This window comes from Peromyscus californicus, unplaced genomic scaffold (assembly GCF_007827085.1).
Source record: "Peromyscus californicus insignis strain IS unplaced genomic scaffold, ASM782708v3 Scaffold_13__1_contigs__length_99412109, whole genome shotgun sequence".
Classification (NCBI taxonomy): domain Eukaryota; kingdom Metazoa; phylum Chordata; class Mammalia; order Rodentia; family Cricetidae; genus Peromyscus; species Peromyscus californicus.
In genome coordinates, this window is record NW_026294424.1 from 23440850 (window position 1) to 23468751 (window position 27902).

Here is a 27902-nt window from a genome sequence, read left to right on the forward strand (position 1 = left end):
GTCACTGAAAACAGGGGGCCGGAGAAGATGGCTCAGCAGTTGAGAGCACTTGTTCTTTTGGAGGACCCCAGTTCAGTTTCCAACATCCAGGTGGGATGTATCCCAATTACCGTAAACTCCGTCTACACACAAATACACATAAATAGAAATACAAGTAAAATAAAGATCAATACTAAAAATGAAAACACTTTCCACCTTCCCGATGCCACCTTCCACAGGAAGTCTGATCTTGTCTCCAGTAGTGGACCTTCGCGTTGCTGAGTACCTTGTCTCTAGGAATCTCTGTGCCTGCTTTAGGAAAGTGGCGAACAGAGACCCTCATCTGTTAATCCTCTCCAGCTCCGCAATCCTTCGCACACGGCAGAGACGAATTCTCTCCAGTCACCAGCCGTTTAATCTAAGGCTCGCAGCTGGCAGGTCACGCTACCCCATTTCACAGGTGAAGTTCACAGTTGAGGAAACTCCCGGGACTCACTCGACTCGTCCCGAGCAGCGCACTGCGAGCCACGCCAGGGCTGCAGCGTGCTTGCTTCTCCACGGTGCGGAAGACCCCCCCTCCCGTGCCGACCCCGCCCCGCCCGCCCTCCTCCCCGTGCCGACCCCGCCCCGCCCGCCCTCCTCCCGTGCCGACCCCGCCCCGCCCGCCCTCCTCCCGTGCCGACCCCGCCCCGCCCGCCCTCCTCCCGTGCCGACCCCGCCCCGCCCGCCCTCCTCCCGTGCCGACCCCGCCCCGCCCGCCCTCCTCCCTCCTCCCGTGCCGACCCCGCCCCGCCCGCCCTCCTCCCGGTGCCGACCCCGCCCCGCCCGCCCTCCTCCCGGTGCTGACCCCGCCCCGCCCGCCCTCCTCCCGTGCCGACCCCGCCCCGCCCGCCCTCCTCCCGTGCCGACCCCGCCCCGCCCGCCCTCCTCCCCGTGCCGACCCCGCCCCGCCCGCCCTCCTCCCGTGCCGACCCCGCCCCGCCCGCCCTCCTCCCTCCTCCCGTGCCGACCCCGCCCCGCCCGCCCTCCTCCCTCCTCCCGTGCCGACCCCGCCCCGCCCGCCCTCCTCCCTCCTCCCCGTGCCGACCCCGCCCCGCCCGCCCTCCTCCCGTGCCGACCCCGCCCCGCCCGCCCTCCTCCCGGTGCTGACCCCGCCCCGCCCGCCCTCCTCCCTCCTCCCGGTGCTGACCCCGCCCCGCCCGCCCTCCTCCCTCCTCCCGGTGCTGACCCCGCCCCGCCCGCCCTCCTCCCGTGCCGACCCCGCCCCGCTCGCCCTCCTCCCCGTGCCGACCAGCACAGTCCACACGTCTTTGTTCTGGAAGGCACTCTCCCACCCCCGCCTGTCAAGAGTCTGTCTACCCACCTTGGCCCAGTTCTCTGCCATGGGCACAGTATCTATGGCACTGTGGTGTCAGCGCGCTGGTTTGTTTCTGTTAACTTGGCACGCACTAGAGTCACGCAGAAAGCGGGCCCTCAAGTGAAGAACTGCCTCCCTACGCTGGCCCGAGGGTTTGAGTGATTGATGTGGGGCACTCAGCCGACAGCGGGCGGTGCCATTCCTGGGCAGCCGTCTGGGGTTGCAGAGGAGGCTGAGCAAGCGATCAGGAGCAGGCCAGGAGCAGCACTCCTCCGTGCTCTCTGCTTCAGTTAGTGCCTCCAGGTTCCGGCCTGGAGGGCTCTCTTGGCTTCCTTCTTTGAGGGACTACACCTGTGAGCTAAATAAACCCCATCGCTCCTAAGTTGGCTTTGTTTTATCAGAGCGGCAGAGAGCAAGCCAGGACAGGTAGGGCACACAGAGCAGGCGAGTGTTGGTTTGGGACTGTTTTGCAGTGTTTTCACGTGGCTTTGTCTGATTCTTTTTTTTTTTTTGGTTTTTCAAGACAGGGTTACTGTGTAGCTTTGGCGCCCTTCCTGGAACTCACTCTGTAGCCCAGGCTCACAGAGATCCGCCGGCCTCAGCTGGGATTAAAGGCGTGCATCACCACCACCCGGCCTGATTCCTCTTTTTAAGATGGGGGTTTTGTCATATTACCTATGTTGTTCTTGACTCGTGGGCTGAAGTGAATCTCCTTTAGCCTCCAGAGAAGCCGGGGCTGCGAGTGTGTATCACAATGCTTGGCTTCACACACACACACACACACACACACACACACACACACACACACACACAAAGAAACTGTGTTTTGGTCTGGAGAGATGGTTCAGTGGTTAAGAGCACTGCCTGCTTTCCCAGAGGACCTGGGTTTGATTTCCAAGCACCCACATGGCAGCTCACAACTGCCTTTAATGCCAGTACCAGAGGATCCAGTGCCCTCTTCTGGCTTCTATGGGCACTGAATGCAGATGGTAAATAAATTTACATATCACATGCAGGCACAACACCCATACACATAAACATAAATACAATTTATTAAACAAATGATGTTTTGGGGCTGGAGCGAGAGCGGCTAAGAGTGCCATACCGCTCTTGCGAAGGATCCAAATTCAGTTGCCTAAGTTTTGATCCCACGGTAGGTAGTTCACAACTGCCGGAAACCTCAGCTCCAGGTGACCCGAGGGCTCTGGAGGGCACCTGCACTGCACAGGCACATGCCCACACCCAGACACACGTGGTTCAACATAAAGGTACATCTTTAAAAAAACAAACAAGCAAACAAAATTCCCTTAACTATCTGTAATCACTCTGATCCTTTAAACTCTTTTCTGTCACTAAGAAAAAGTGATAGCCAGTGAGTGGCCGCTGGTAAGGATGCTTGCGGAAAAGCCTGACATGCTCCGTTTCAGCTCCAGGACCCACGTAGTAGAAGGGAAGATTGCCTCCTGCAGGCTGTCTCCCGACCTTTGCACTCACACAAATGCATAAATGCAATCTAAAAAAGATGTTTCCTACCTCCCAGATAGACTTTAGTCTATTAACAGGTTGGAATGCAGAAATATTGAGAAGCGTTCATCCAGTCACACTCAGTTTTCCTGGTGCCCACTGTGGTGGTGCAGCACACAGAGAGGGAACGCATCCTCGACACCAGCAGGCCTGTACCACAGCGGCTGTCTTTGGTGAGTGTGACTGAAGTTGGACACACGCATAGGCATCGGAATTATAAAAAGAAATGCACAATGCTGTCCCATGGAATTGCAGCCGGTCCCAATTTTCCAGTGAGAGTGGCCACCTAGGGGCAACACTTTTTTTTTTTTAATAATTTGTTTTTTGTATGTGGTATTTTGCTTGTTTGTGCACCACATGTGTGGCTGCTGTTCGCTGAGGCCAGAGAGGGTGCTGGATCCCCTGGAACTGGAGTTACAGACAGTTGTGAGCTGCCATATGGGGTGCTGGGAATTGAACCCAGGTCCTCTGGAAGAGCAGTCAGTGCTCTTAACTGCTGAGCCAACCCTCCATCCCAGGGCACACTCTCTTTTATTTTTAAAATTTATTTATTTTGAAACAGGGTTTGAATCCTGTAGTTCAGGCTGAACAAGAACTCACAGTCACTTGCCCTTGAGCTCCCAGTGCTGAAATTAGAAGCATGCACTGTGATTTAAAAAGTACTAACATTCTAAGGATAGAACTATTTATCCTTAAATAATATAAAACTGTTTACCAAAAAAGGGGGGAACAATGTATACACGGTGGAAGGAGAGAACAGACTCCAGAAGCTTGTCTCCTGACCTCCACACTCATGACCCCAAGTGTAAATGATAAATGTATTTTGGTTTTAAAAAAAATTATTTGGGGGGCTGGAGAAATAGTTGAGTGGTTAAGGGCACATACTGCTGAGTTCAATTCCCAGCACCCACATCAGGTGGCTTACAACTGCCTGTAACCCAGCTCTAGAGGCATTAACACTTATGGCCTCTGTGGGCCCTTGCATTCATATGTACATATCCCCATCCGACATACACATAATTAAAATAATAAAAATAAAATTTAAAAGATATTAAGATATTTTATGTATATGGTATTTTGCCTGCATGTATATCTATACACCCCACAAATGCCTTGTACCTGAGGAGGTCAGAAGGGGGTTTTGGATCCCCTGGGACTGGAGTTGTGGGCTGCCATGTGGATTTCAGAATCCAGGTCCTCTGGAAGAGCATCCAGTGTTCTTAACCCCCGAGCCATCTCTCCAGCCCCAATAAACACTGTTTTTAAAATGGGAACGGGAGAGAAAGCTATCTGGCATTCTGCCCTGGTCTCTGCATTCAAATGCATAGCCACTTCTTGGACCTGCACACTTACTTGCATACACATACAAATAACATACAAAATGTCATTATTTTCAAAACAACATATTGAACTTGCTTTTTCATTAGAATGTAGTTACTTTTTTCACACTAGTAATTAAAAAACAAGACCCAGATTATATACAATTATGTATATATATATATGTGTGTATATATATATATACTCTTAATGACATTATTCCATCCCTGGGGTCCACATAGTAGAAGCAGAGAACTGATTCTGGAAGTTGACCTCTGATCTCCAGGCCTGTGCTGTGGCCTGTAGGTGAGTGTGTGCAAACAAACACACCATAAATAAAACATAAAAGTCTAAAAGTGCAAACAATTATCAAGGTCATGTTCTGGACTAGAAGGACAAGGATGCCAGGCCAGTTGTTTACACAAACAGTCACAGTTGAAGAGGACTTCCCCTGTGCCTCCAGCTGCACCCAGCTGGCTTGATCTGAGCTGCACCTTCCATGACGTGGAAACACTGCTTCTCACTGCAGTCGGCTGCCCAGGTCTGCTGGGGCCTCTCCCGTCTGCAGCCACACCTCTTCCCTTGGACTCATGTCTGCCCGCTCACTGTCATGTAACGGTTTTCTTTTTGTATCTTTTTCTTTACCAGCTTCTTGAAAATTAAGGAAAACTTCAGTTAACTCTGGACAATTTGAAATCTCTTTAGGATCCCAAATATTGTCACAGTCTACAAATGCGCCTGGAAGGGACTCCACCTTTTTGCTCGCTAGCTATTGGTCCATGATTCTTTCTCTACCACAATATTCTCAGGGCCTCCTTTCCGCTTTTTTACACTTTCCGTTGTGTTTCTTTCCCATTTTTGCAATGTAGTTTCATTGGAGGCCATTTTTAAATCGCAGACCTGAAGAGCGAGCGCTTCAGGGTCCAGCGGTCTGTGTACCTCCAGCTAGAGCCGCACTCATTTTAGTGAATTTATCTCCTTTGGTGTCAGTTCTTGTACAGTTTTGGAGTTTACACATTTTAGTGATTATAGCAGCTTATGGCCTCAGAAAGTCTTATTTTCTGGCAGGTTCAAATGATTATTAAACCTTATCATGTGATGCTTTGTTAGGAGCAATCAGAACTGGAAAGGGTAAGCACGCAGTCTCCGATGCCTTCACTCGGCTGTGTCTCTGGTCCGATCAGACGAACTCCCAATGTCATTTTGATGTGGCAGTCACAGCGTGGTGGCGTCAGCAGCTTCTCCAAGAACACATTGAAATGCAGTAGCTCCAACCAGCAGCTTGTTTCACAGACATGCAGACCACTGACCGGCATGGCCACAGCACAGCCAGGTCCTTCCCAACCTCCCACCGAACTACCTATTTTCTTTGCTAAATAAATCGCCTAAATAACACTTTCCAGATGGTTGTTGCAGTTTTTACTAGATAGTGAAAAGAATTAATAAACCGTATTGTAACTGTATTAAGTCACAATCCCATGCGTTTGCAAGCACAGTCCTTGACGGTCTCCAGAGGAGTACTGCATGAATAAAGGTAAGTATTCCTTCAGTAGCCCGGTGCTGGGTTTAGAGCACTGCGCAGCTCGCTCGCGACCCGCGGGCCTTCTCGGAATAGAGAAAGCCAGCGCTAGTGCGAGCCCTGGGCGGAGTCCTGGCCGTCGGTAGGAGGCCCGGGCCAGCAGCCCCGCTCGGCTTCCGGAACCAGCTGCAAGTCCTCAGCGCACCAGGGAGTAGCGAGCTGCCGGTAGTCCTAGTCCCAGCCCTAGGGGAGGAAGGAAGCCAGGGGAGGGCGGAGCCTTGGGCTAGGGGCGGAGCCAGGGGCGGGGCGGAACCTTAGCGGAGAATCGGAGCCAGGGACGGGGCGGAGCCCTAGAGGAGAGGGGCGGAGCGAGTCCGGGGGAGGAGCCGGGCAGAAGGCGGCGTCCCGAGGTGGGGCCTATTGAGGGCGTAACAGGGCCCGGGGCGGAGCGGGAGCGGCCGGGGGGCGGAGTCGGTGTGGGGCGGAGCGGGCGGCGGGAGCGGGCGGCGGGGGGCGGGGCAGGCCGCGGCCGGAGCGGCCCCGGGCGGGGACTTCTGGCACTTTCTGGGACCTGCGGGGCTCGCAGACCTTCGGGCCGGAAACCGTGCGTACCCGCTACCGGGGCCCTCGTCGTCTGCGCCGCCCGGGCCGCCATGGCCAAGTGGGGTCAGGGGGACCCGCGCTGGATCGTGGAGGAGCGGGAGGACGGGACCAACGTGAACAACTGGCACTGGTGCGGCGGGCGGCGGCTGGGCCCCGGGCGCGGGCGGGCGGGCCGGCGGGCGGGCGGGCTGCTGGGAGGGCCGCGCGGCGCCGCAGCACGCCTGCCCCTGGCGGGCGACGGTTCGTAACTGCCCCGGCCCTCCGGCTTCAGGCTCCTCCCGAAAGTTGGGCCAAGCCCCGCGGGGGCCTTGTGCCTCACCGCCCCCCATCTGTGCCTCGGTCGCCCCTCACCAGGCCTTTTCGGGCTTGAGCTGCGTAGTGCGCGTGCGTGTGCCGAGGGCCGTATCCCCGTGCAGTTGGAAGGGCAGGGGCTTGGCTCTCACTTTCTTTGCTTTGTCTCAGTTTGCACTCGCTACCTGCCCGCTTTGTGTCTCTGGAATACCGGGAGATGTCCGCCTCTCTGGCGGGCGTTGGGGAAAGCTGAGGCAGTTCCCGGGGCCGAGCCCGGACCGCACCATTAGATGACTTGGCTGTCCTGAAAGAATGATGTCCAGTGTTCTAGGCTGGGTTCCGTGGCTAGGACACTGACTTGTCACAGCCGCTCTCCGTCCCTTCAGATGGGAGCATTAGGGAGAGTGCATGAGAGAAATATGGAAAAGCTCAATAGTTTGTACTGTGATTAAGGTTATTTAAATGATTACCACCGTTACAGATGGCCTCAGCCCAATAATTTCCTGTGGGTGAGATTGCTTGACTCTCCTTCCTGGGGCCATTGTTTTTAAGATTGCCCAGTAGTATATGATGACTAGTAGTGTCTTAAACTGAGCAGCAGGCTTAGAAGACACCTAGTAGAGACCTAGTCGAAGAAGCACATTTGCAAGTTGGAGGCTGCGTGAGTAACAGGGCTCACCTGGTGTGGGTCTGGAAGGCATCCGCCGGGCATGTGGAGTCGAGCTGGGCCATTCACTCCTGTCTTTCTGTTCTCTGGCAGGACAGAGCGGAATGCCACTGTCTGGTCCAAGGGGAAGCTCCGAGAGCTCCTGGTTGGCCTTGCTGTGGAGAACGAGGCTGGCCGATGTGAAATCAGTGAGTTGAAGCAGGTGGAAGGAGAGGCTTCCTGTAGCAGCCGCAAAGGAAAGCTGATTTTCTTCTATGAGTGGAACATCAGGCTGACCTGGAAAGGTAATGGGGTCCTGCACGAGGCAGGCTGGGCAGTTTTTCCAGTCAGTGAGCAGTATAGTTCTTGATGCAGATGCATTTGGAGCTGCTGGTTTTGAAACTGCACTTTACCCAGCACTTTAGATGGTTGAAGGGCAGTACTCTCTCAGCTTACCATCAGCTGTGATTAGGGCTTCATGGAGCTGCTGCCTGGAGCACCCTTCCTCCACAGATGCCTGCTCCCTCAAAATTTTTTATTTAAAAAGTTAAAATCATTTGTGTGTGCTGCAGCACATGTGTAGAAGGCAAACAACTTGCAGAGTCCGTTTTTCTGCCACGCAGGTCTCCAAGGGTGGAACTGAAGTTAGCGGGATTGGTAAGAAGCGCTTTTAACACTGTGCCTCCTTCCCAGCCCACCCATGGGTCTTTTAAAAATATGCATGTGTACAATGTGTGTGTGGGCATGTGTGCCCTGGTGGGTATATGAGGTCCAAGGACACATTTGTGGAGTTGGCTCTTCCCCTTTGTTTGGGTTCTGGGAATCGAGTTCACGTCACGAAGCTGCAGCAGTAAGCTCCTTACCACTGAGCTGCCTTGCCAGCCCTCCCTTGGGGTCTTTAGCACAGGTTTTGTCTGTGTGGATTTGCCTCTGACAATTCATACAGCTAGAGTCCTGTCATGTGTACAGTTCCCTGTCTCTGCTTTCAGGTCATGTTTTCAGTCCATGTTGTACCATGTTTCAGTATTTTATGCTTTCGGATAGACCACATTTTGTCTGTTTACTAGTCGGGCATTTCTGTTGGTGATTTTCTTGTCTTTGCCAAGTTCTCCTATGGCACTTAACTTTTGACTCAATACTTGTTGAAATGACCAAGGTTCAGACCCAGGGACAGGGGCAAGAGAGATGTGGTTATGGAGGACTGCATTGTGTTAAGAAGTTGGGTCTCTGCCCTTGAGGTGGCTCCTTTCTGTGTAGTTTTAGAGAGGAGTTCTCTACGCTGGCTTGGGACTGATGTCTTTGTGCAGGAGTCAAGGAAGTATTCAAATATCAAAGCAGTCCCAGAAAATTCTCGGCAAGTTAAGGCTAGCCTGAGCTACATAGATCTACTTCATAAAAGCCAAGAGCTTGGAATGTAGCTTGTGATGGAATGCTTGCCTAGTGTGCAGAAGGCTCTAGGTTAGATCTTAAGTGACTTGCACACATGTGCACGCTTACTCACTTGCACATGCACTCAAGCAGTCTCAGCCCTGACTCTGAACAGACCCCTTCTCCAGCTGGGAGTTGCTCTCACTTGCTTTCTTTGTAGCTCCTGCTGCTGGGGTGTAGCAGGCCTGGAGTCTGAAGAACCTCATGGCCTGTATCTTTTCATTTCCCTTGCCCCAAGCAACCACTTTTTTGCATGACAAGAAAATAGATCCCCAGACCTAGAAGGGGAAAGAAATATATATTGTTGCCATGGAAACAGTCTTTGGGGCAGAATCAAGCATCTTGAAGGTACCTCTAAAGTGGCCATCATTGAGCTGAATCTGCCAATTGGTGTTCCTGTTGTCTATGTGTGGGATAAGACCTTGAAGCCCATCATCCCTGGGTAGTTCCTTGGGGGTAGGGTGGGGAGTGAAGAGACCAAAGTGGGCATAAAACCTGTGACTGCTAGGGCAAGGGCAAGAAGTAAAGGCAAGTGGACAGGCCAGTGTCCTAAAGACGCTGTCACTCTTACTCTGTTCCTTGGCACCTCCCTTGCAAGTCAACACTGACCACGTTATGGGCATCTCTAGTTGAAGAGGTAGGTGGGGATCTGGGGCTGACCTTTGCACTTTGGCATTTCTGTCTCCTACATACACTTCCTTTAGAGAATCTGGTCAGAGTAGCACTTCTGGAGCCTGGGCGCTCTGTTCAAGCCTCTGATACTAGATTTTGCCAGTGTTTGTTCGCTAGCACTATTTGAGGAGGGTGGCTGGAGTCCATGTGTGCTGCGAGTTGGTCTGTACACTTCTGCAGTCAGGTCCACATCTCAGGGCTCTGTTATGGCTTCTGGATTAAGTTAATGTGTTAGTTACATTTACCAACCAACAAACAAAACCAAAAACTGGCATTTGAAGTTGTCCCATATATGGTCTGGGCTCAGAGAATCAGTCACTCCTGATGCCTGTGTGGCATAAACTCAACTCATCGGGCTGGAAGGCAGCCTGTTGTGGGTGGTGGAACCCTTTCTCACCTTGTGGCAATGAAATGCCTTTAGATCATGCCTAAGTGTCAGTGTGGCTATTGGTGAACAGTGTTCCAGTTGCATAGCCCTGCCTGTGAGCCTAGTACTCATTTTGAGTACACTTATATTAAGTGCTCTGTGTACTCCCAGACCAGTATGGTAAGAAGGATGTGCATTGAAAACAAGAGGAAGTCTCTGTGTGTGACCAGGAGTTGGCTGCAAGGGCTTTTAACCCATTGTGTCCTTGACGACATTGAGGTTTTGGACTGGGAAGAAATCCAACTTCACCAAGTCCACATGGACTTTGCCAAGCCACAGCTTTTGAAGCTTTCCATGGTCAGAGCTCATTTTCCCTTTTTGTCCCTCTGTCCCTTTCTGTCCACATGTCCCTTTCTGCCCACTTGTCCTTCTGGTGTCCTCTTCCCCTCAAAATAGCCCTTCTTGCTAGACTGGCAAAGAACACTGCAAGACAAGAGAAGTGGGTGGCAGAGAAGCCAGTGTGTGTATACCAATTGGCCGATCCAGCCACTGTGTCTCGGTTGTTCTTTGATGGCCTTAACCCTGTAAGGGGGTGGAGCCATACGTGGGCTCTTCAGTCAGGCAGAGGACTTTTGAATAAAACCAGTTATTAATTGTGCCCGTTTTGCTCCTTTTAGGTACAGTTAAAGAATCTGGTGCAAAACACAAAGGATTGATTGAAATACCCAGCCTTTCCGAAGAGAACGAAGTCGATGACACCGAGGTACCTACTAGGCTCTCCTTTCTAGTCAAGCTTCTGCTCTTGGTGTTGGGTAGTTGCAGCTCTTGGTGTTGGGTAGTTGCAGACTCCTCACTCGGGTGTGTGGTCTCCCGTGGTAGTTGTGAACTGTGGAGGCTGTCTGCCATTGCACTATGGGTATATGAGAGGTGGAGCAGAGTGGGAGAGGACGCCCTTGGGAGCTTCAGACTCCCAGGACCTGGGCAGGTACCTGACTGCAGCAGCCTGGCTTCCTATCTGTGTAGTTAATTTATCCTGGGATGTATTCAGGTTAAATGGGACAAGGTATGTGCTGGGAAGTGCTTGGGCCATTTGCATGGCTTGCTGAATATGACTGTTTCCCCTTAGTGGGGACAGTTCTCAGCCTTCAACTGTACTGTACTCTTGGGTTTGCCTCATTGCTTTAAAAAAAAAAAAAAAAGTTATTTTTGACTGGCTGGCTTTCTTGCCCCCTAAGAGGAGCTGGCTTATTCCTATGCCCACTTTGACTCTTCACATTGTCTCTTGGGGGCAAGACTGTTGTACAGGAGCTGTCATTTCCAAAGCTAGACACTGGCAAAAGCCGTCTCTAAGTGTGTCTCAGGTCTTAAGTGGGCCTGTCTCAGACATAACTTGCTTAGCACCCAAGACTTAGCTTGCTCTACTTGGGTGCTGTAGTTTTACCACATGGAGCTCAACAATGCAGCTTCCTGGTGGCATATTAAACAGATCTAAAGGTCTATCCTGCAAGTACCATCTGGCAGATTCAGATGCAGCCCAGTCCAGAATCACTGGGACCTCCTGTAGTTTGAGAACAACACCTTTTTGCATTCCAAATACCAGACCACTTACTGCATCCCTGTCTTTCTGTTGCATTCCTCTTCCATTTTCCCTCTCCCTTAGCTAATTTTTCTCTCTGCCAAGAGTATACAGTCCAAGGCCAGGTTATATGGGAACTTGATTTTCTTGGGTGGTGGCTTTGGGTTTGTAGACCAGCGCTGTTCAGTATAAATGTCACATAATGCAATTTAAATTTTAATTTACCACATTAAAAACCAGATAATTAAACATTTTTAATCCAGTATCCAGCAGAGAGTAAATATGATTTTAACATGTAATTAACAAATAATTGATGAGGTACTTTACCTTTTTTTCTCCTCTGTATTAAGTCTTTGGAATCTGGTGTGTTAGTTTAGTTCAAACCAGGCACTTGTTAAATGCTTAGCCACAGGTGAGCTGCCATACCAGACCCTCTCTAGATAAAGCCATGATCAGTTTAACTCCTATACTTAGGCAATTTCAAATCAAGTTAAATGGTTGATCTGTTCAGTCCATTCACAACGTGGCTGCCAGTACTGGCCTCAAAAATGCTTAGCTCCTCTGTGACCATGAAGCAGCTTACATTTCTTGTACCACCTCCTCTCTCTCATCCACAGTTCCGTTACCAATAGGACCCAGTGTTGGAAGAATACATTCAACGAGTTTTTTCTTAGGTTTTTATTCTTCTGATTTGTAGGTGAACGTGAGTAAAAAAAAAGGAGATGGGGACATACTGAAGGATCTTATGAAAACTACAGGCACTGCCAAGGTCAGGGAGGCTCTTGGAGAGTACCTGAAGGCGCTCAAGACGGGTAAAGGCGGCATCCCTTGTGAACCACCGAGTCCCTTGGTGTTGACCCAAGTTACATTTTGCAAGAGGGATGGATTCCCAAGTCAGGCTCCTGAAACACCATTAGACTGCAGAATAAGTTGTAGTCTGGGTGTTGAAAGCTAGTTGTGGGAAAGACTGTAATAATTGCCACTTGTCGATAATTTCCTGAGCTGGGCATGATGATACACTTAAAGTCTCAGCACTCGGGAAGCTGAGGTAGGAAGATCGTTGCAGGTTTGAGCCTAGTCTTGGCACACAGTGAGACCCCATTCAAAAAAGAAAAAACAAAACAAAAAACCCAGTGGACTAGTTTTTATGTAATTACTTGTTTAATGTCTGTCTTCCCTGCTAGACTATATGCTCCATGAGGGCATGGAAGCTGTCTCTCTTGTTCACTGCTGTATCTCCAGCATCTAGCACAATGCCTGGCATATAGTAGGTGCTTAATAAATCTTTGCTGAGTGAATAAATGTATGAATGAAAGTGACTACAGATATTTCAGGTATCAGCAATACCTAGATAATCCCTATACTGTATCAAGTGAGGCTATTGTCATTTTCCCAAATTAGAGCTGACAGCGGGGCAGAGTGGCCAGCAGGGCTTTCTCTGTAGCTCATCTTTGAAGCTTGCTCATTGAGTGTCCAGGTATTGGCGTACACAGGTTTGGGGTCAGCACTCTTCCCACAAGACCTCGCAGGCATGAAGACTGAATGAGAATAAGCTTTGTGAGAGGTAGTGGAGAGTAGGTGAGAACCATAAGCTATTAATAGTTAATCGTGTACAACTTTGCTATTTTGAACTTGTGGAAAAGTCAGCATTTTAGAGGAATGTGGTAAAGCAAGGCAATGAACAAAGAACAAAGGGCCTTTGCTAATAAGCATCAGTAATATATGTAAAAACATGAGAGTTCTTTTCAAGGCCTCAAAGTGTTCTTTTGAAAAATTCCAGTTTAGATAAAAATGTTAATAAAATTTTATTATTTCCTTATAGAATTTACAACAGGAATGATTTTACCAACAAAAGCTGTAGCAACCCAGGAACTGACTGCTCAGAGGAAACTGACTGGAAGTACTTTGCAGGTATGAGCCTGGTGGCTACAGTGAGGGAAGCCACCTTTAATGAGTTTCCAGACAATCTTTTGATGATACTGGGTTGTAGATGAGGAAAGGGTATTGATGTCATTTTGTGCAATGACAAAATACAACTTTTTTGCTTTTTTTGTGCCAGGTATGAGGCAATTGTATGCTGGGCATGCTCCCTACCACAAAACTCACCTCTAGCCTGAGGTTCCAATTCTTTATGGATGAGAACACTAAACAGGCCGTGTACTTCATCAAAATTATTTTTAAGTCATTGGCTGATAGACTAGCCTAGGCTCATGGTGATCCTGCTTCAGACCTCTGTCTGCTGAGAGCAGAAGTGTAAGCCATCATAGCCAGCAAAAGCAAGTGACATTGAGGCTCATCTATCGTGACAGAAGAATGTTCTGTAGAGGTCTTGGTTTTGGAATGTATGCATGGAATGAACACCCTTTAGGTGTGGTCATCTTCCACCCTCTTGTCATGTTCTGGGTCTAACTAAGATCAGAGGTGTTGAGCTATAGCCTGGGAGTGGAATGGAGGTAAAGTGCTCATAGGAACAAGCTGTTTCCAGCGTCACAGCATCACTGCTGGAGCAAAGAACTTTAATGCTGTTCTTCTGTAAATGGAGGCAGCAGTGTGCAACTCGTAGGATTCACCTTTGGATCCTGTCGCTTCTCTTCTGGTGTCTCACCGTCCTCTTGACCCTCTTTCCCATCTTGAGGTGCAGGCTTCTCCAGTGGCACTGGGTGTAAGGATTCCGACTGTAGCCTTGCACTTGACGGAGCAGTTTGACACGACAGTAGAACAGCTGTACAGTATCTTCACCGTGAAAGACGTAAGTAACACCCTGAGCCACTCTACCAAACTCGGTGTGAAGCTCTGTCCCAAGGAATAGTCTGCTTCTGAAGAAAGGACACTGGTGATGAGAAGCCAGGGAAGGCTTCTGAAAAACTTGAGTGACGATGAGCACTTGGGGTGGGCTGTATCGGCAGTGGGGATATATAAATTTCCCACCTCTATAAAGAAGAAAGCTTTGATGTCCAACACAATTAAAGCAAAGCCACATCGTTGGTGAAATGCTGACTGACCTGGCATGTTAGACGCTGGTATATGCCTTACCACGTGTAGGGTGACAGCATGCATTGGAGTAATACGTCTGTTTTGTTTGCCTAGTTGGTGCAAAAGTTCTCCAAATCTCCTGCTGTATTAGAAGCTGAAAGGGGAGGGAAATTCCAGATGTTTGATGGGAACATCACTGGAGAATATGTGGAACTGGTAAGTAACTACAAGGTTCCAGTGGTGACCTGGGATAATGTTGCTCTTTACTCCTATTTTAACTTGTTCAAAGGTTTTGATGAGTTCAGTCTCAAGTTCTTTTTAATACAGTTCAATGTAGAACAAAAGAAAAACGTTATATACTGTGCATTTTTAAGTAATGATAAGGACTAAGCCTTATTTTGATAGTAATTCTGCCTCACTTTGTCTTGGAGACTTCAAGCTCTGCTGGTTCCAGCACTCTATGTCATTAGGGTCCAAGCTGCCAGATATCACTGGCATTTCCAATCAGCTGTGTAGTTATTACCAGTTATTACCGTAGCTTGGTCCTTGGTATTAATGTTGCCAAGGATCTTGGAGAGCATTGGTGTAAACTGGAAGACAGGATTATATGCTGTTTGTTGGTTCTAGTATTGAAAGGAGCTTAACTCGGAAGGGTTAGTTTCTTTTGTTGTATGGTGCAAGTTTCAATAAATGTTTTTAGTGAAATGTCTCCTTTGTTTTCAGTTAACAAACAGGAAGATCACCATGAAATGGAGATGCAGGAACTGGCCGGAAGGTATGTTACATGAGTTTACATATGGAAGCCCAGCCAAGTGCAGCTGGCCTGGACACTTTCTTCTTCCTGATGTCATAATAAGGCTCCTGGTTTTTCCCCCCAGAACACTATGCAACAGTTGCATTGAATTTTGTGCCTGCTCCAGGGCAAACGGAATTACAATTGGACTGTAAAGGAGTTCCTGTCTGTAAAGAAGAGAATACAAAATTCTGTTGGCAGAAGCAGCACTTTGAAGAAATAAAAGGTTTACTTCAGCTCACCACCCAGAATGCTTGAATTAGTTAGGTTTTATAAGGACATCCTTCTGTAAGCAGAAACCTGGCCTGTTTACTTACCTCTTCTTTCTTGCTCAAAGTCTCTTCCTCCAAGGTCCCTAATTTATTTTATATTGGATGAAATTCATGAAACTACAGAATTGAAAAGCATTGCTTGGAGCATTCTAGACTCTGCACTGAGTAAAATCAGACATCATCTCACCTTCCATGGCTGTTCCTCTCTGGAAAGTAGGTGCAGTCCAGTCCCCCAAGCTAAGGCTGGTCCCAACACACTACTTCATTGCTACAGTTGATTTAAGCTTAAGACAAATAAATGGCATGTTATACTATTTTGTTCTACTCCAGTTTTCAAGGTGTAGTTCTTAGAAGTGTTGTGGTGAGGGCTAGCTGGCTGCATTGTTAACACTTCTCTTGCTCTCCTTGGTGGCTTCCGAGGAATGAGACATCCACGTGGTAAGTTACTTTTTTGGACTACTGAGGACTTCTCAAACAGCAAAACAGCCACATGCTTCCTCCCTTCAGTCGGCTCACTGCTGTCGTCCAAGGAAACTGAAACAACTTACGTAACAAAGGAAAGTCATCACAGTCAGTTTAATTTAGTACACAGAACAGAGTCAGTCATTTCAATAAAAATAAAACAGTTATTTTTACATCAAGTGTGCTTTATTTCCTCCACAGGTATTCTGTTAAATAAAGCACCATTTATATACTGCCAGGCCACAGCTAAAGAGGATTCTTTACAGAATCAAATTTCTTGTGGTTGTTCCGTATACAAGTAAACTTAATTTTGATAATAAGAACCACAGCGATCAGAGGCAATCTGCCTCTCTTATTTTAAGGTACAAAACTGGCACAGAGGACACCATATTATTATACACAGTAAAAATGCTGTAAGTTTAAATTACATTGTACAGGGTCAGAGCCCTGATTCTCCCAGAAAGCCATATTAAATGAAAGCCACTACAGTGAACTCTTAATTACATAAAACATACCCATTATCTGATTGCCCTTTAGAAAGTATACAGAAGATGCAAGTTTTTTCATCTGGAGTTCTGCCTGACCAAGAAGTAAGCCTATAAATCTATCTTGCCATTCAAGCAGAGAGCACTGGACAAACCGAAGCACAAAACAAATCAGCGAAATCGAGACAAACGGCATGGGGGAGGGGCACTGAAAAGTAGACATGCCACATCTAATGTCAAGAAGCAGCTGGATTTCCTTTGCCAGATATCCTTGTGACCACATGGATTGTTGATTCAATGGTCCTACACAGGGTATCTAAAATGTCGTGTTGCTGCATGTGACTAAAGAGGCCTCTGGAATGGCCACAACTGAGTGATAGAGCAGCCTCGGGGTCCTGGGAGGACAAAGCTTGACCGTCACAGCTTCTCAGATCAGCTAAGTCAGACAGAACTGCAGAGATGGAGGTTGAAGGGAATTCGGATTCGTCTTCAGCTAGTGCAGTATCCTTGGGTTTACAGTCGTCACACCTGCCGCTGTCAGACTGTCCCTCTGCATGCTGTGACCGGGTATGTGGCCCGTCCTCTGGAAAGGAGGACGGGCCTTCCATCCGATACTCTTTGACAGAGCCATTTTCAGGGGAAGGAAGGTCTTGCTCGGTCCCTGGATCAATAATTGATGAGTCTCTTGTCTCATTGTCTGAGGTGCTAGTGGGGGTCAGGACCTCCCTGGTATCTGTTTTGATGTCACCAATGCAGCTGTCTATGGCGTGCTCCTCATCACTGCTTACTCGCCGCCTCTTAACAGGAGTTGCCCCTTCATCATCTGTTGGGGGAAAATTATATTAAAACAGAATCTTCTCCAAAAGGAGATTAAAATCCTACGGGAGGCAATTGTGGGGGAAGCCAGTTTTGTTTTTAGCTTTCTTTTTGTAGTGCTGAAGCTAAGGGCAAGAGCAACCACTGAGCCATACCTCCAGCTTGTCTTCCTCCCCCAGCCCCAGCCCACGACTTAGTTGACAAAGCTCACCTTTAGTTTTTCTTTCTTTGGCATCTTGCTCTTGGAGTGAGTTTCTCTGCTGCAGACAAGTTCTACACTTGCTTAAAAGCTCTTGCAGAGTTGGGATCAGAGCTGGGTTTAATTGTTTGGGAGTGTGTACTGACAGGAGCAGAGCAAGTGCCCTCAGGTCCTACAAAAACCCAGATAGAAGAGTTCAAATCCTGAAGGAACATTTAGACAAACTTCAAAGCTGAAGAGGTTTTTTTTCCCCCAGGAATCTATCCATTCTGGTTTCTCTGGCAATGTGGAATAATGCAAAACCAGCATTAGGACATTACAGTATTCCATCGGTTGAGTCGTTTATACCATTGTTTTGTGCCTATGTCAAGTAGGCCAGAGTAAAGACTCTTGAAACAGAAACCAAATAATGCAGCTTTCAAATCATGCTATAATTTCAAATAAAATTTGATTTTATTTCATAGGAGTCATAGTTTCTCAAGTTCAGTTCTGGTGTATGTCCCTGTACCAAAACAAACAAACAAACAAACAAAAAACCCTGCTTAGCTTTATAAGCATCTTGTTAGTTAGGGGCTGTTGCTGAATGACAGTCTGTATGTTTCCAGCGTGTTCCATTCTACGGCTTTCATAGAATCTACATAAATCAATATACTCTCTAGTCTTAGTTGCCTTTATAATCATAAGTGGGACTGTTTTGATTACTTGGGAGTCATAGACAATATAATTATCACAAATTTCAATATATGTGTGCACATACACACGCAGAGATAAAGGGATCTATTCTGCTTTTTATAAAGACAGACTTTTAGCCTTGGCTGGTTTGGAACTCGTGTTCTAAGGCTAGTCTCCAATTTGCCAATGATCTTCCTGCCACTGCTCAAGTGCTATGATTACAGGTATATGCTACTATCTTAGTTCTTACTGGTTTCATTGCCCTTAACATATTGAATGCCAAATTGAAATAGTTTTTCTCATATGTGATCCTTTAAACAGTAAGGTTAAACAGTAATACTAAAACAGTAATAGTTGAACAGAGGCCAGATATAAGAGTTGATCCCCTTACCCCCACTACCACCCCAAGACAGGGTTCCTCTCTGTAGCTTTGGAGTCTGTCCTGGGACTCTCTCTGTAGACCAGGCTGGCCTCGAACTCACAGAGATCCACCTGGCTCTGCCTCCCAAGTGCTGGGATTAAAGGTGTGTGCCACCACTGCCCGGCTATAAGAGCTGATTTTAAGGTCAGTTTTGAACTTCTTAGCACAGTTCTTACCCCATTTAAAGAAGCACTTGCTTTTGAAATTTCAACTCGGTTGGTGAAATCAGATTGCAGGTTTTGATATTGGTTTATCAAGTTTGTGATAAGGGTGCTGATTAAACTGGCACAGTTTGCTTCTGAAAACACTTGACTCTGAACCTGGAAAAGAAAACATGGCCGTGCATACACAGAACAAGTCTTAAAATCCAAGACTAACATAGTAAACACACATTAAGCAGAAATGGTCTTTCAGAAGAACTACATACCTTTAGAAGGAAATGTGTCATGAATGTGTAGACAATATTATTATTTAGAAAAGTTCTTTCATCCATTAGGATACATTTAATATACTCGGCAAAAACAGGATCTTCACACAGAAGCTTGATGCAGTTTTTCGACATTGTGGACTAAAGTGGAGAAAAGAAACACTCAAGTTAGAAGCTGGGGACTTGGACAATGTTCAGGTGGAAATGTAGTAATTTGCCACAGGAAGACAATGGCAAAACTCAATGTGTTTTGCATGTGTGCCTGCATCTATATGTGTCTACCATGTTCACAGAGGCCAGGAGAGGGTGTTGGATTCCCCATTAACTGGAGTTACAGACAGTTGCTAGCTGCCACGTGGGTGCTGTGAATCAAACTCGGATCCTCTGGAAGAGCAGCAAATGCTCCTAAGCACTGGCTATCCCTCCAGCCCCATCCATACAACATGTACCTTAAAGGAAATGTGGCTTTATCAGCCAGCACAGAGTTAACAAGGATTAAAAAACAAGCCTTAAGGAATAGGGGATATGAATGTTTTAAGGGGACAATCAATGAACAAATGCATAGATAACCAAACCACATTTATATCAAGAAAAGACATTTTAAGAAAATACATTTGCTAAACAGAGTTAAGCTTTACTGTGAGGTCCCAATGTTTGGAAATGTCACTAAAATTTGGTTTTTTCTGTTTTCATATGGGCAACTCAAATACACGTAGTATGTCTTTCAACAGCTATACCATCTAGAATACCTACATGGGTGTATATTACACATAGGAAACAAGACTTTAGATAGCATGTATTTATAAACATTTTAGTAAGTCAGTCAGTTGTTCAAGATCACCCAAGAAATTAGGAATAGAACAGGACAGGCTCTTTAGATTCTTAGTGCTGGGGGCGGGGGGGGGGGGGGGGGGGGGGGGGGGGGGGGGGGGGGGGCGCGGCCCTGGAGAGATAGCTCAACAGTTAAAAGTACTGACTGGCTGCTTTCCCAGAGGATCTGGGTTCAATTCCCAGAACCCACATGGCAGCCCACAATCATCTGTAATGCTCCAGTCTCAGGGGATCCAATTAAGCCTTCTGGTCTCTGAGGGGACTGCATGCACACGGTATGCAGACAAAACACCCATACACATAAAAATTTAAATAAAAATTTGTACCTTTCATGCTGTTATCTACGAAAAGAGCAATAGCAGTGGCAGAGAGGGGAAAGCAGAAATCTGCTCCGACTTATTGAAGACACTACTCAGTTCAAGGTGGCACACACCTTTGATCCCAGCACTCCTGAGGCAGAGGCTGAACAATCTCTGTATTCAAGGACAGCCTGGTCTATACAGGGAGTTCCAGCACAGCCAGGGCTACAAAGGGAGACCCTGTCTCAAAAGTAAAGTAAATCAATAAGTCATTTTCTGAATGCCAATCACATTAGCTAAGTGGGATCAATGTCTTTCAAAGAGTCCAAAGTTCTTTGTAGTAATAGTTGAGAAGCTTTTACTCAGTAGTAAGTACTACTGCAGAAAACTAACATTCCTCAAGGAACAGATGATGTTTGGGGCAAGAAATAACCATTATTATGGTACAGCATGGTGAACATGTGCAGATGCAACCAGAAGGAAACTCAAATCGTTGGTTTGTGGGGATCCTTTAGGCCATATCCAAAGGCTGAGAAAAACCTTAGATTAGATTAATCTGGCTTCCTTCCTCACAAATTCAACATCTAACAAGCATTACTTATGTGTTGATGTGCTGGCTTTAAAGATTTTTTTTTTTTTTTTTTTTTTTTTTGAGGCAGGGTCCTGTTATGTAGCCCAGGTTGGCCTTGAATTTGTGGCTATCCTCCTGCTCCAACATATGCTGGGGATGCAGTTACAGGCATGCATCACCATGCCTGGCTGGAGGTGACTCTCTGAAACATGGAGTGGGTGACGTAGCCTTTCCTGTTCTATTTGGTTTGAGCTAAAACTGTCCTGTTCTCAGTAAGACTGATGGTAGAAAACATGAGCATGAGATCCCTGAAAAACCACAACCAGGCAGAGCTAAAGGCCAAGCAACGTGGTTTCTGCTAGAGATGTTAGTCACAAGGAAGAGACAGTTGAGCGGTGGGAGCTAGGAGGGTATGAGCTTGCTTTCCCTAGTAGCTCTGTTTCAGACTTTCCCAGAAACTGCTGCTACTGAGCTATGGATGAAATATCCAACATAAACAGCTTATTTGGATTTTCCCTGTACAGTGCTTGAGTTGGAATAAAATTCCAGAAGGCAGTACTTCCCTTAATTCTATACAACATTCCCAATTTATAGCCAAACAGTTTTAAACCTAAAACTTCCCGGCTATTTGGTTGGATGAGATCGGAGAGCAATCATGTAAAAATCATTTGCTTTACCTGAGTCTGACATAGCTCAGTCCAAAGTTTGGGGAACAGTGCAAGATGAAGTGGCAAGCCTTCATAGGCAACCAGGACACCTAATATTTGAAAAAGAAAATCAGAATAGGTTATAATTGTAAGTTCTACTGCTGAGTGAGTGAACTGAAGGTACAGTACTGTTAGCTATCTCTGGTTTTGACTGCATCATTACAAGAGAACTCATTACAATGTTTTAAGCAGTGCAGAAATTGAGAATGTGGAATAGTGAATTTATTTCTACACCCTATACCTCATCCCCAGAAGGATCTAAGACAATAATTTCAGCCAGCTCTTATTTTTGAGTACTGGGACTTATCTAGGAAGATTAAAGCCACTGTGAGGGGTTTTCAAAGTTTTCTTGGATTAAGGAAATACTCTGTACATTGGAAAATTTCCCAGGCTTGCTACATTTCAGAAGAGTGGGAGAGAAGGTGAGGAGAACTAGGTTCTAGAGCATTCCGTTTCTTCCCCTTTTGTTCTCTCTGTGTGTACTGAAGTAAACACTGCTGAGTCCACTACTGTCTCCTTGCCTTGTCCTCAGGATCTTCTGCGTAGATCAGATTTGGGACTGTTAGGACTCTGTATGCACGTGCTTGCATTCGTATGTGTTTTCCTGGGGTTTGAAACCAGGGGCTCAGTAAGCTAGGTAAGCACTTTACCACTGAGCTACAGCCCAAGTCCTGAAACCCCTAACTTTAACCTCTTGTAGGTGTCGAATACATTTTCCTGTGTTCCTCCTCCCTTCAACCTCTCTGCCTCTCCCACAGAAGCTGCAATGTCAGCCCCCTCCATAAATGTACTACTTCTGCGTCTCCACCTTCAGGAAAAATATAACCACAGAGGAGAAATAGAATATAAGCTATCTTCCAGTTAAACAAAAAGTATGGGCTGGGTTGGGAGATGACAAGATTTTCTGTAGCGAGCAGACACTAAGTGTAGGCCTATGGCCATCCGACGCCCACTGCAGCTACTCAAGGCTGTGAAGGCGATGCCAGAGTGGCAGGGACAGGAGCAAACGACTAAGGTTTGCTGGCTACAAGTAAAACTTAACAAGTACGAAAATTTAAATCACAATTTTCATGTGTCCTAAAACATTCTATTCTAATTTTCTTAGTGTATAAATATTTATATACTAAGTAGCTGCTGGCTTTTTAAGAGCCACTAGTAGGTAGGTTGTAGTTTGCCACTTCTTGGGTTAGACCAAGGCTTTGAGACCTTTAAACAGCAAATCACACACGTAAGGCTCTCTTTCAGAATTAAGCCTTTTAGTCCCCTGTAACGACAAGCCAGTTCTTGTCCTTCCTTTGTTCTAAGCTAATCTGGATGACGCTGGGAGCATTTATCAATCATAGCACATACACACAGACAAGCCACCAGAGTGTGGCTGCAGGGAATGGTTTCTATAGTTACTTCCTCTTTCACTATAACTGGTCATAAAAGAAGGGTTGGCAAAATGTGACCCTCGGGCCACGTCTGACCCACCTGTGTCAGGGTTGGGTGAGTCAGGAATGGCTTTTACCTTTGATTTAACTGACACATAGCCTGAGCTGGTCTTGGAACCCACAGTCCTCTCGTCTCTGACTCAGAAGTGTGGGATTACAGGGGTACAGCTCCTAGACCTGGAAGCTCTGACATGTTTAAGGACTGGGGACCTAGAACACCAGTCTAGGTGCAGAGCCTGTCACTAATGTCCGGCTAGCTCTCCAGACTGCCGCTTGTTATCAACTCTCATGGCAAGTCTGTATTACCACTCAAGTTTTATTAACTGTTTCTTTCTTCAAAAATTGTTTCTCAAAGTAAAACAATTCTTCTTCTTACTTTTCAACAGCTACAAAAAGTCAGCATTAATCACTACAACCAACCAACCCTGCAGACATCCCTTATGCTATAAAAATCACCTTTAAAAACAAGAAGGAAAGGAACATTTATTGGCACCTACTGTATTAGATATGTCAGATAAGCACATTAAAATTTCACAGCTTTGAAAAATATTACTTTAATCCTTATTTATTTCATTTTATTTATTTTTTTTTGGGGGGGGGAAGGAATGATTTTTGCTCTTTTTTCCTGAGACAGGTTCTCAAGCAACCAAAGTTGGCCTTGACTTCCTGATGCCCTTGCCTCCAATTCCTAAGTGCTAGGATTAGAGTTTGTAATAGTTTCCTAATTCATCTCAAAGCCTGTTAGTTACATCTATCCCACATTTATCTAATTCTAACACCTATAATCTTTTCAATAATCTACATTTACTCAAACCCTCTGGTATCATTTTATGATCTTCACATTTATCTGTACCACTGTTTACGTAACATAATACCTCCCCTGCCACACTTTGTACAGGGGTTCAAGCCCAGGGCCTTTAGCATACTAAGTGGGATGCTCTTCTACTGAACTACTTCCGAGTTTTATTACCTTTTTTTAGATTCACTAAGGGTAGTAAGTAGCACGTTAGCTTTACTTTAGATAGTGCAGCATTAAGGAAATTAGTTTGATGTACTATGTAATACAGCAACGAAAACATAGATAATTACCAATCTGAGAATGAGTTTCCTAAGCTCATATAGTAAACTCTAAACAACCTATGCCAACCAGGGGGAACTGAAGTCACCTTCCAGTCTTTCCAATTCCCTCAAGCTGTTTCCTCTGGATAGAAGGTTGTTCCTTCAAGGCACCAGGATTTCTGAACTTTCTTGCATTTTCACAAAGCACTGGGGAAGAGCAAGAGGCCAATATTCTCTGAATTCTACATACTCCTTTTTAGTACCTATCTCATTCACATGGAAAAACTCTCAGGTACACGTCTTTATCTTTTACATTGTTTGTGTGTGTCTGTGTGCATTTGTCCAGAGTATAGAGTGAGCATGAGATGTCCTGGAGCAGGAGTTAGTTGTGAGCTAGCCAATCTAGTAGGTTATGGGAACTCTGCAAAATCAGTAGGCACTCTTTAACTGCTGGAACACTTTCTTCAGGCTCAGGTACACTTCCAAGCTTTCCCTTAGTAAACAGAATGGCACATCTAAAATACGCTGGAGTCTGCAGAACTTGTCTTTCTCTATCCTGTGACTTCAGTCACCCTTAAGCGAGGTCCACACTCTGCCCCACTCCTCACTCAACAGCGTCTCTAAGTGTACCCTTTCTTTGTCAGAACACTGCAGGCTGTAAAAGCTGTTGTGTGGTCTGTCAGGAAAAGAAACACCTTTCGAGGTGCTTATGTAGTGAAATGGTATCGCAGAATTTTTGGTACTTCCATGATTGCTATGAGGATAAAATATTTCATATGTATATTACTAGTCACAGTTTCTTCTGAGTTGTTACAATTCTGACTGGTTTCTTATAGTAGTGTTAATCCCACCCATCATTATCTTAGGGAAGCAATGGCATCAGCTGGTGGATAAAGGCCTATGAGTAATACTTTACCATGAAACAATCAAGATGCCTTAGGCTATGAATACCAGTATCTGATCGAATTCCTCTTCTAACTGCATACCCACTACATAACCTACTCTAACTTTCCTTGTAGGTTATGGAGAATGTGATGGCCTGACTCTGGAATATTTGGACACCCATTTCCATTCTTCTGGAGATGAACAAACTGGCAAGCAGTTTAAGATTTACATTTGTTTCACATGTGATCACTATGTGTAGCATGTATGGATCTGCTCCTGGTGGACTGGTAAAGCTAGCTTTGGATCTGCATCAGATGTCAGGGGTGGTCTGAAATATATTCACTCTTTGAAGGGAAAACAGACATTTTCAAATCTCCCTAAAAAGAAGCAGGAATCAGAGTGTGCTTTCTGTATGAATACCATGAATTTGTATATGTTTAATTTAGCCAATGAAAGAAAGCAGTTTTAGGGGCTAGAGAGATGGCCTGGCAGTTCAGAGCATGTACTGCTCTTACAGAGGACCAGTATGAGTATGGTGGCTCAAGCACCTGTAACTCTAGTCCCAGGGCTCTGCCTTCTGGCTCCCCCAGGTACCAGAAACACACTGGTGCACAGACATGTGTAGGCAAACATTCACACTCACACAATAAATCAATCTTTAATAAATATGTAGCAACATGCCTGGCCTTTAACCAGTTTTAGCTAAGTGTTGAGGCATGCCCTGTAATTCCAGCACTACTGAAGCAGCAACAAGTGGATCTCTGTGAGATGCCAGCCCGTCTACACTGAATTGGACAGCCAGGCTACAGTGTTGTTTTGTTTTCTAAGTACATGTTACTTGAAAAGAACTTTTTTCTTTAACACATTCAGAAAAATTTCATAATGTTAAATGCTAAAGGTACAAGACCCTTGTTTTGTCACTGAAAATGAAAATTTAAATGATGATGAAATTTAACATTTAACTTTTATCCAAACATCCTATTATTTATTTTGTTCATAAACTTTGGGACATAAAGTGATTAATTATAGTTTGCCAATACCATTTTCTATGCTACTTAAAAAAATTCTAATCATAAGCTGGGCAAGGTCAAGAATACCTTTAATACCTGCACTAAGAAAGCAATGGAAAGCAGATCTCTGAGTTAGAGGCCAGTGTGGTCTATAGTGTAAGGAGTCAGGGCTACATAGAGATACCATATGTCAACAAATAAAACAAAAACATTGCATGATCATTATAATTTCACCCTTACAAATGTATTTAACTTAGAAAGCAAAAGTACCCCATAATTTCATCCTTATGTAATGACAGTATTATTCACTTGTTTTTGTTTGTTTTTAGACAGGATCTCTCTGTGTAGCCCTGGCTGTCCTAGAACTCACTATGTAAACCAGGCGGGCTTTGAACTCAAGAGTCTCTGTTTCTCAAGTGCTGGGATTAAAGGTGTGCACAACCACTCTTGGCCTTATGCCTGTTACTAAGGGTGATATTCCACTCCTTTGTAAGAATGTGGTTTTAATCTCTGTATTACTTGTTCACCCTGAGTGCTAGGGATTGAACCCAATACCTGGGTTTACTGCTGGATCACTGAACTACATACCTTTCAAGTCTGTTTTCCATATAACTCAAGGAACGTTATCTAGTTTGTTTTGAAGACTATATAATACAAATGAAATGTCTTACTAAACTATGCTCTTATTGATGGACATTTTTGTTTTCAATTCCCCACACTGTGAATGAAGTGAAAATAAACAGCCTCTGTATGTTGTCCTACATTGTTACAAACAGAATAAATTTCTGTTCTGCTATGTTCAGGCCAAAGGGAAGAATATGTTAAGTTTTATACAACAATGCCAAATTTGCCTCCCCCAACTGGTAACACTCCATTCATTAGCTCTTCTTTTCTTAGTCTCTGAAAATTGGGAATGGCCCAAACATGTCCACCCTCCCCACCCCAGGATAAATGATTGCTTGCTTTTTCATTAATGAGTGTGGGCAAATTCTCATATGGTTGACAAACACTTTGTGTGTGTTATGTGTGTGTGGTATGAAATAACTATTCATGTCCTGATTTTGCTTAGTTTTCATTTTACTAAAGCCTAAAACCATTTTGTGTTTTGGTAGGCAATTTTCTATTAAGTCTGGCAACACTTTCCCAGTAGCTACTTTGTGATTTTTTTTTTTTTTTGGGTTGATCTATTTTTTGAGACATTGCCTTACCATGTAGCTCTGGCTAGCCTTGAACTCATAGAGATCTGCTGGGATTAAAAGCATATGCCACCATTCTAGGCTGCTAGTTTGTATTTTAATTTATGACATTTTCACAACTACTATTAATAATTTCAATTCCATGTAACCAAAAATGTCTTAGGTTTATTGTTTCTGGTTTTTATGCCCTGCTAAACATGGTCGGTGGTTTCTGTTTGTGTGTTTGCATGCATGTGTGGTTGGTGCAAGTGCGTGTGCTTCTGAGGAGGCTGCTAAAGGTCCTTTTCTCTTCATCTCCGCCTTACTCCTCTGTGGAGTGAGGGCAGGGTCTCAGGCAGCCCAGGCTGGCATCAAACTTGCTATGTAGTCAACAGCTATCTTGAGTTCTTGATCTTTTTGCCTTACCTCCCAAGTGTATGGGCCACCATGCTGCTAATACCACCTCTACTCTATTAACTGGAAATTATCTTTAGTATCTACTAAATATGTGTGTTTGGTGGTCTTTTTTCCCACTGTTTGAATCAGTCTAGTTTACTTTTGTGAAAGAACAGAAAATATATTTACAGAATGAAGGTAAAAGGACAAAGAGTTGAATGAAACTGTGGTGGTCTACAGGGAATCAAGTGATACTTTTGTTTTTTGTTGATGGGTGTCTATGTAACCATGGTGGCAGGGAACACCCAATTTTCTTCCTTAGCAAGAGTGCTGGGCTCACAGGCATGAGCAAGCATGTTTTGTTCAGTTGCCCATATAAAAACAACAAAGAGTTTTCTTCAAAACTGGCAATCAATCACTCGCAACCCAACATAGGTTTTAAGACAAATCTTTATGTTTGGTAATAATATTTTAATATTCTGATCTTTACACTGTCTAACTTCAAAAGCTCAGTTTAAACTTACCCCTTTCCATTTTTTCCTTAGTCATACAAATCAAAATTACCAACTCTCTTCACTACTGCTGTCATTAATGTGAGTTTGGTTCTCTAGAGCTCTTTCTTAGGTGCCTTTCTTTGGAAATAGTTGTCTCAGCTAGAAAATTAATGTCAAACTCTAGGACATGATTTTTCCATATACTATTGCTTTTTAAGTCTGTCTAAATCACTAAAAGGATAT

The 27902-nt window shown here is 45.6% G+C and overlaps 2 protein-coding genes and 1 long non-coding RNA gene across 11 annotated transcripts in view; 1 reads left to right on the forward strand and 2 right to left on the reverse strand.

The window, feature by feature from the left end:
- Positions 1-526, reverse strand: part of LOC128108288 (uncharacterized) — a 30036-nt gene extending 29510 nt beyond the window's left edge. For both annotated transcript variants that reach the window (XR_008217413.1, XR_008217414.1), the window contains exon 1: positions 196-526. This is a non-coding gene — a long non-coding RNA (uncharacterized LOC128108288). The remainder of the gene's footprint in view (positions 1-195) is intronic.
- Positions 527-6209: 5683 nt separating this feature from the next.
- Positions 6210-26391, forward strand: LOC128108291 (activator of 90 kDa heat shock protein ATPase homolog 2). 5 transcript variants are annotated; one of them, XM_052734689.1, is made up of 9 exons: positions 6210-6429; positions 7351-7541; positions 10381-10466; positions 11977-12091; positions 13102-13190; positions 13915-14028; positions 14367-14468; positions 14976-15027; positions 24719-26391. In XM_052734689.1, the coding sequence occupies exons 1-9, from the start codon at positions 6350-6352 to the stop codon at positions 24841-24843; spliced, it is 954 nt and encodes a 317-aa protein (XP_052590649.1). In that variant the 5' UTR covers positions 6210-6349; the 3' UTR covers positions 24844-26391. The 5 variants fall into 5 exon arrangements, with proteins under 5 accessions (XP_052590649.1, XP_052590644.1, XP_052590646.1 ...); XM_052734684.1 differs by lacking the exon at positions 24719-26391 and adding an exon at positions 15110-15641 and having other exon boundaries at positions 6211-6429; XM_052734686.1 differs by lacking the exon at positions 24719-26391 and adding an exon at positions 15131-15641 and having other exon boundaries at positions 6213-6429.
- The window catches only part of Usp34 (ubiquitin specific peptidase 34), a 191773-nt gene continuing 179745 nt past the window's right edge, over positions 15875-27902 (reverse strand). For all 4 annotated transcript variants that reach the window (XM_052734681.1, XM_052734680.1, XM_052734682.1 and 1 more), the window contains 5 exons: positions 21178-21257; positions 18800-18940; positions 18549-18692; positions 17292-17451; positions 15875-17087 (listed from right to left, as the gene is read on the reverse strand). In XM_052734681.1, the coding sequence (XP_052590641.1) occupies positions 16501-17087; positions 17292-17451; positions 18549-18692; positions 18800-18940; positions 21178-21257 (1112 nt within the window). In that variant the 3' untranslated portion in view covers positions 15875-16500. The remainder of the gene's footprint in view (positions 17088-17291; positions 17452-18548; positions 18693-18799; positions 18941-21177; positions 21258-27902) is intronic.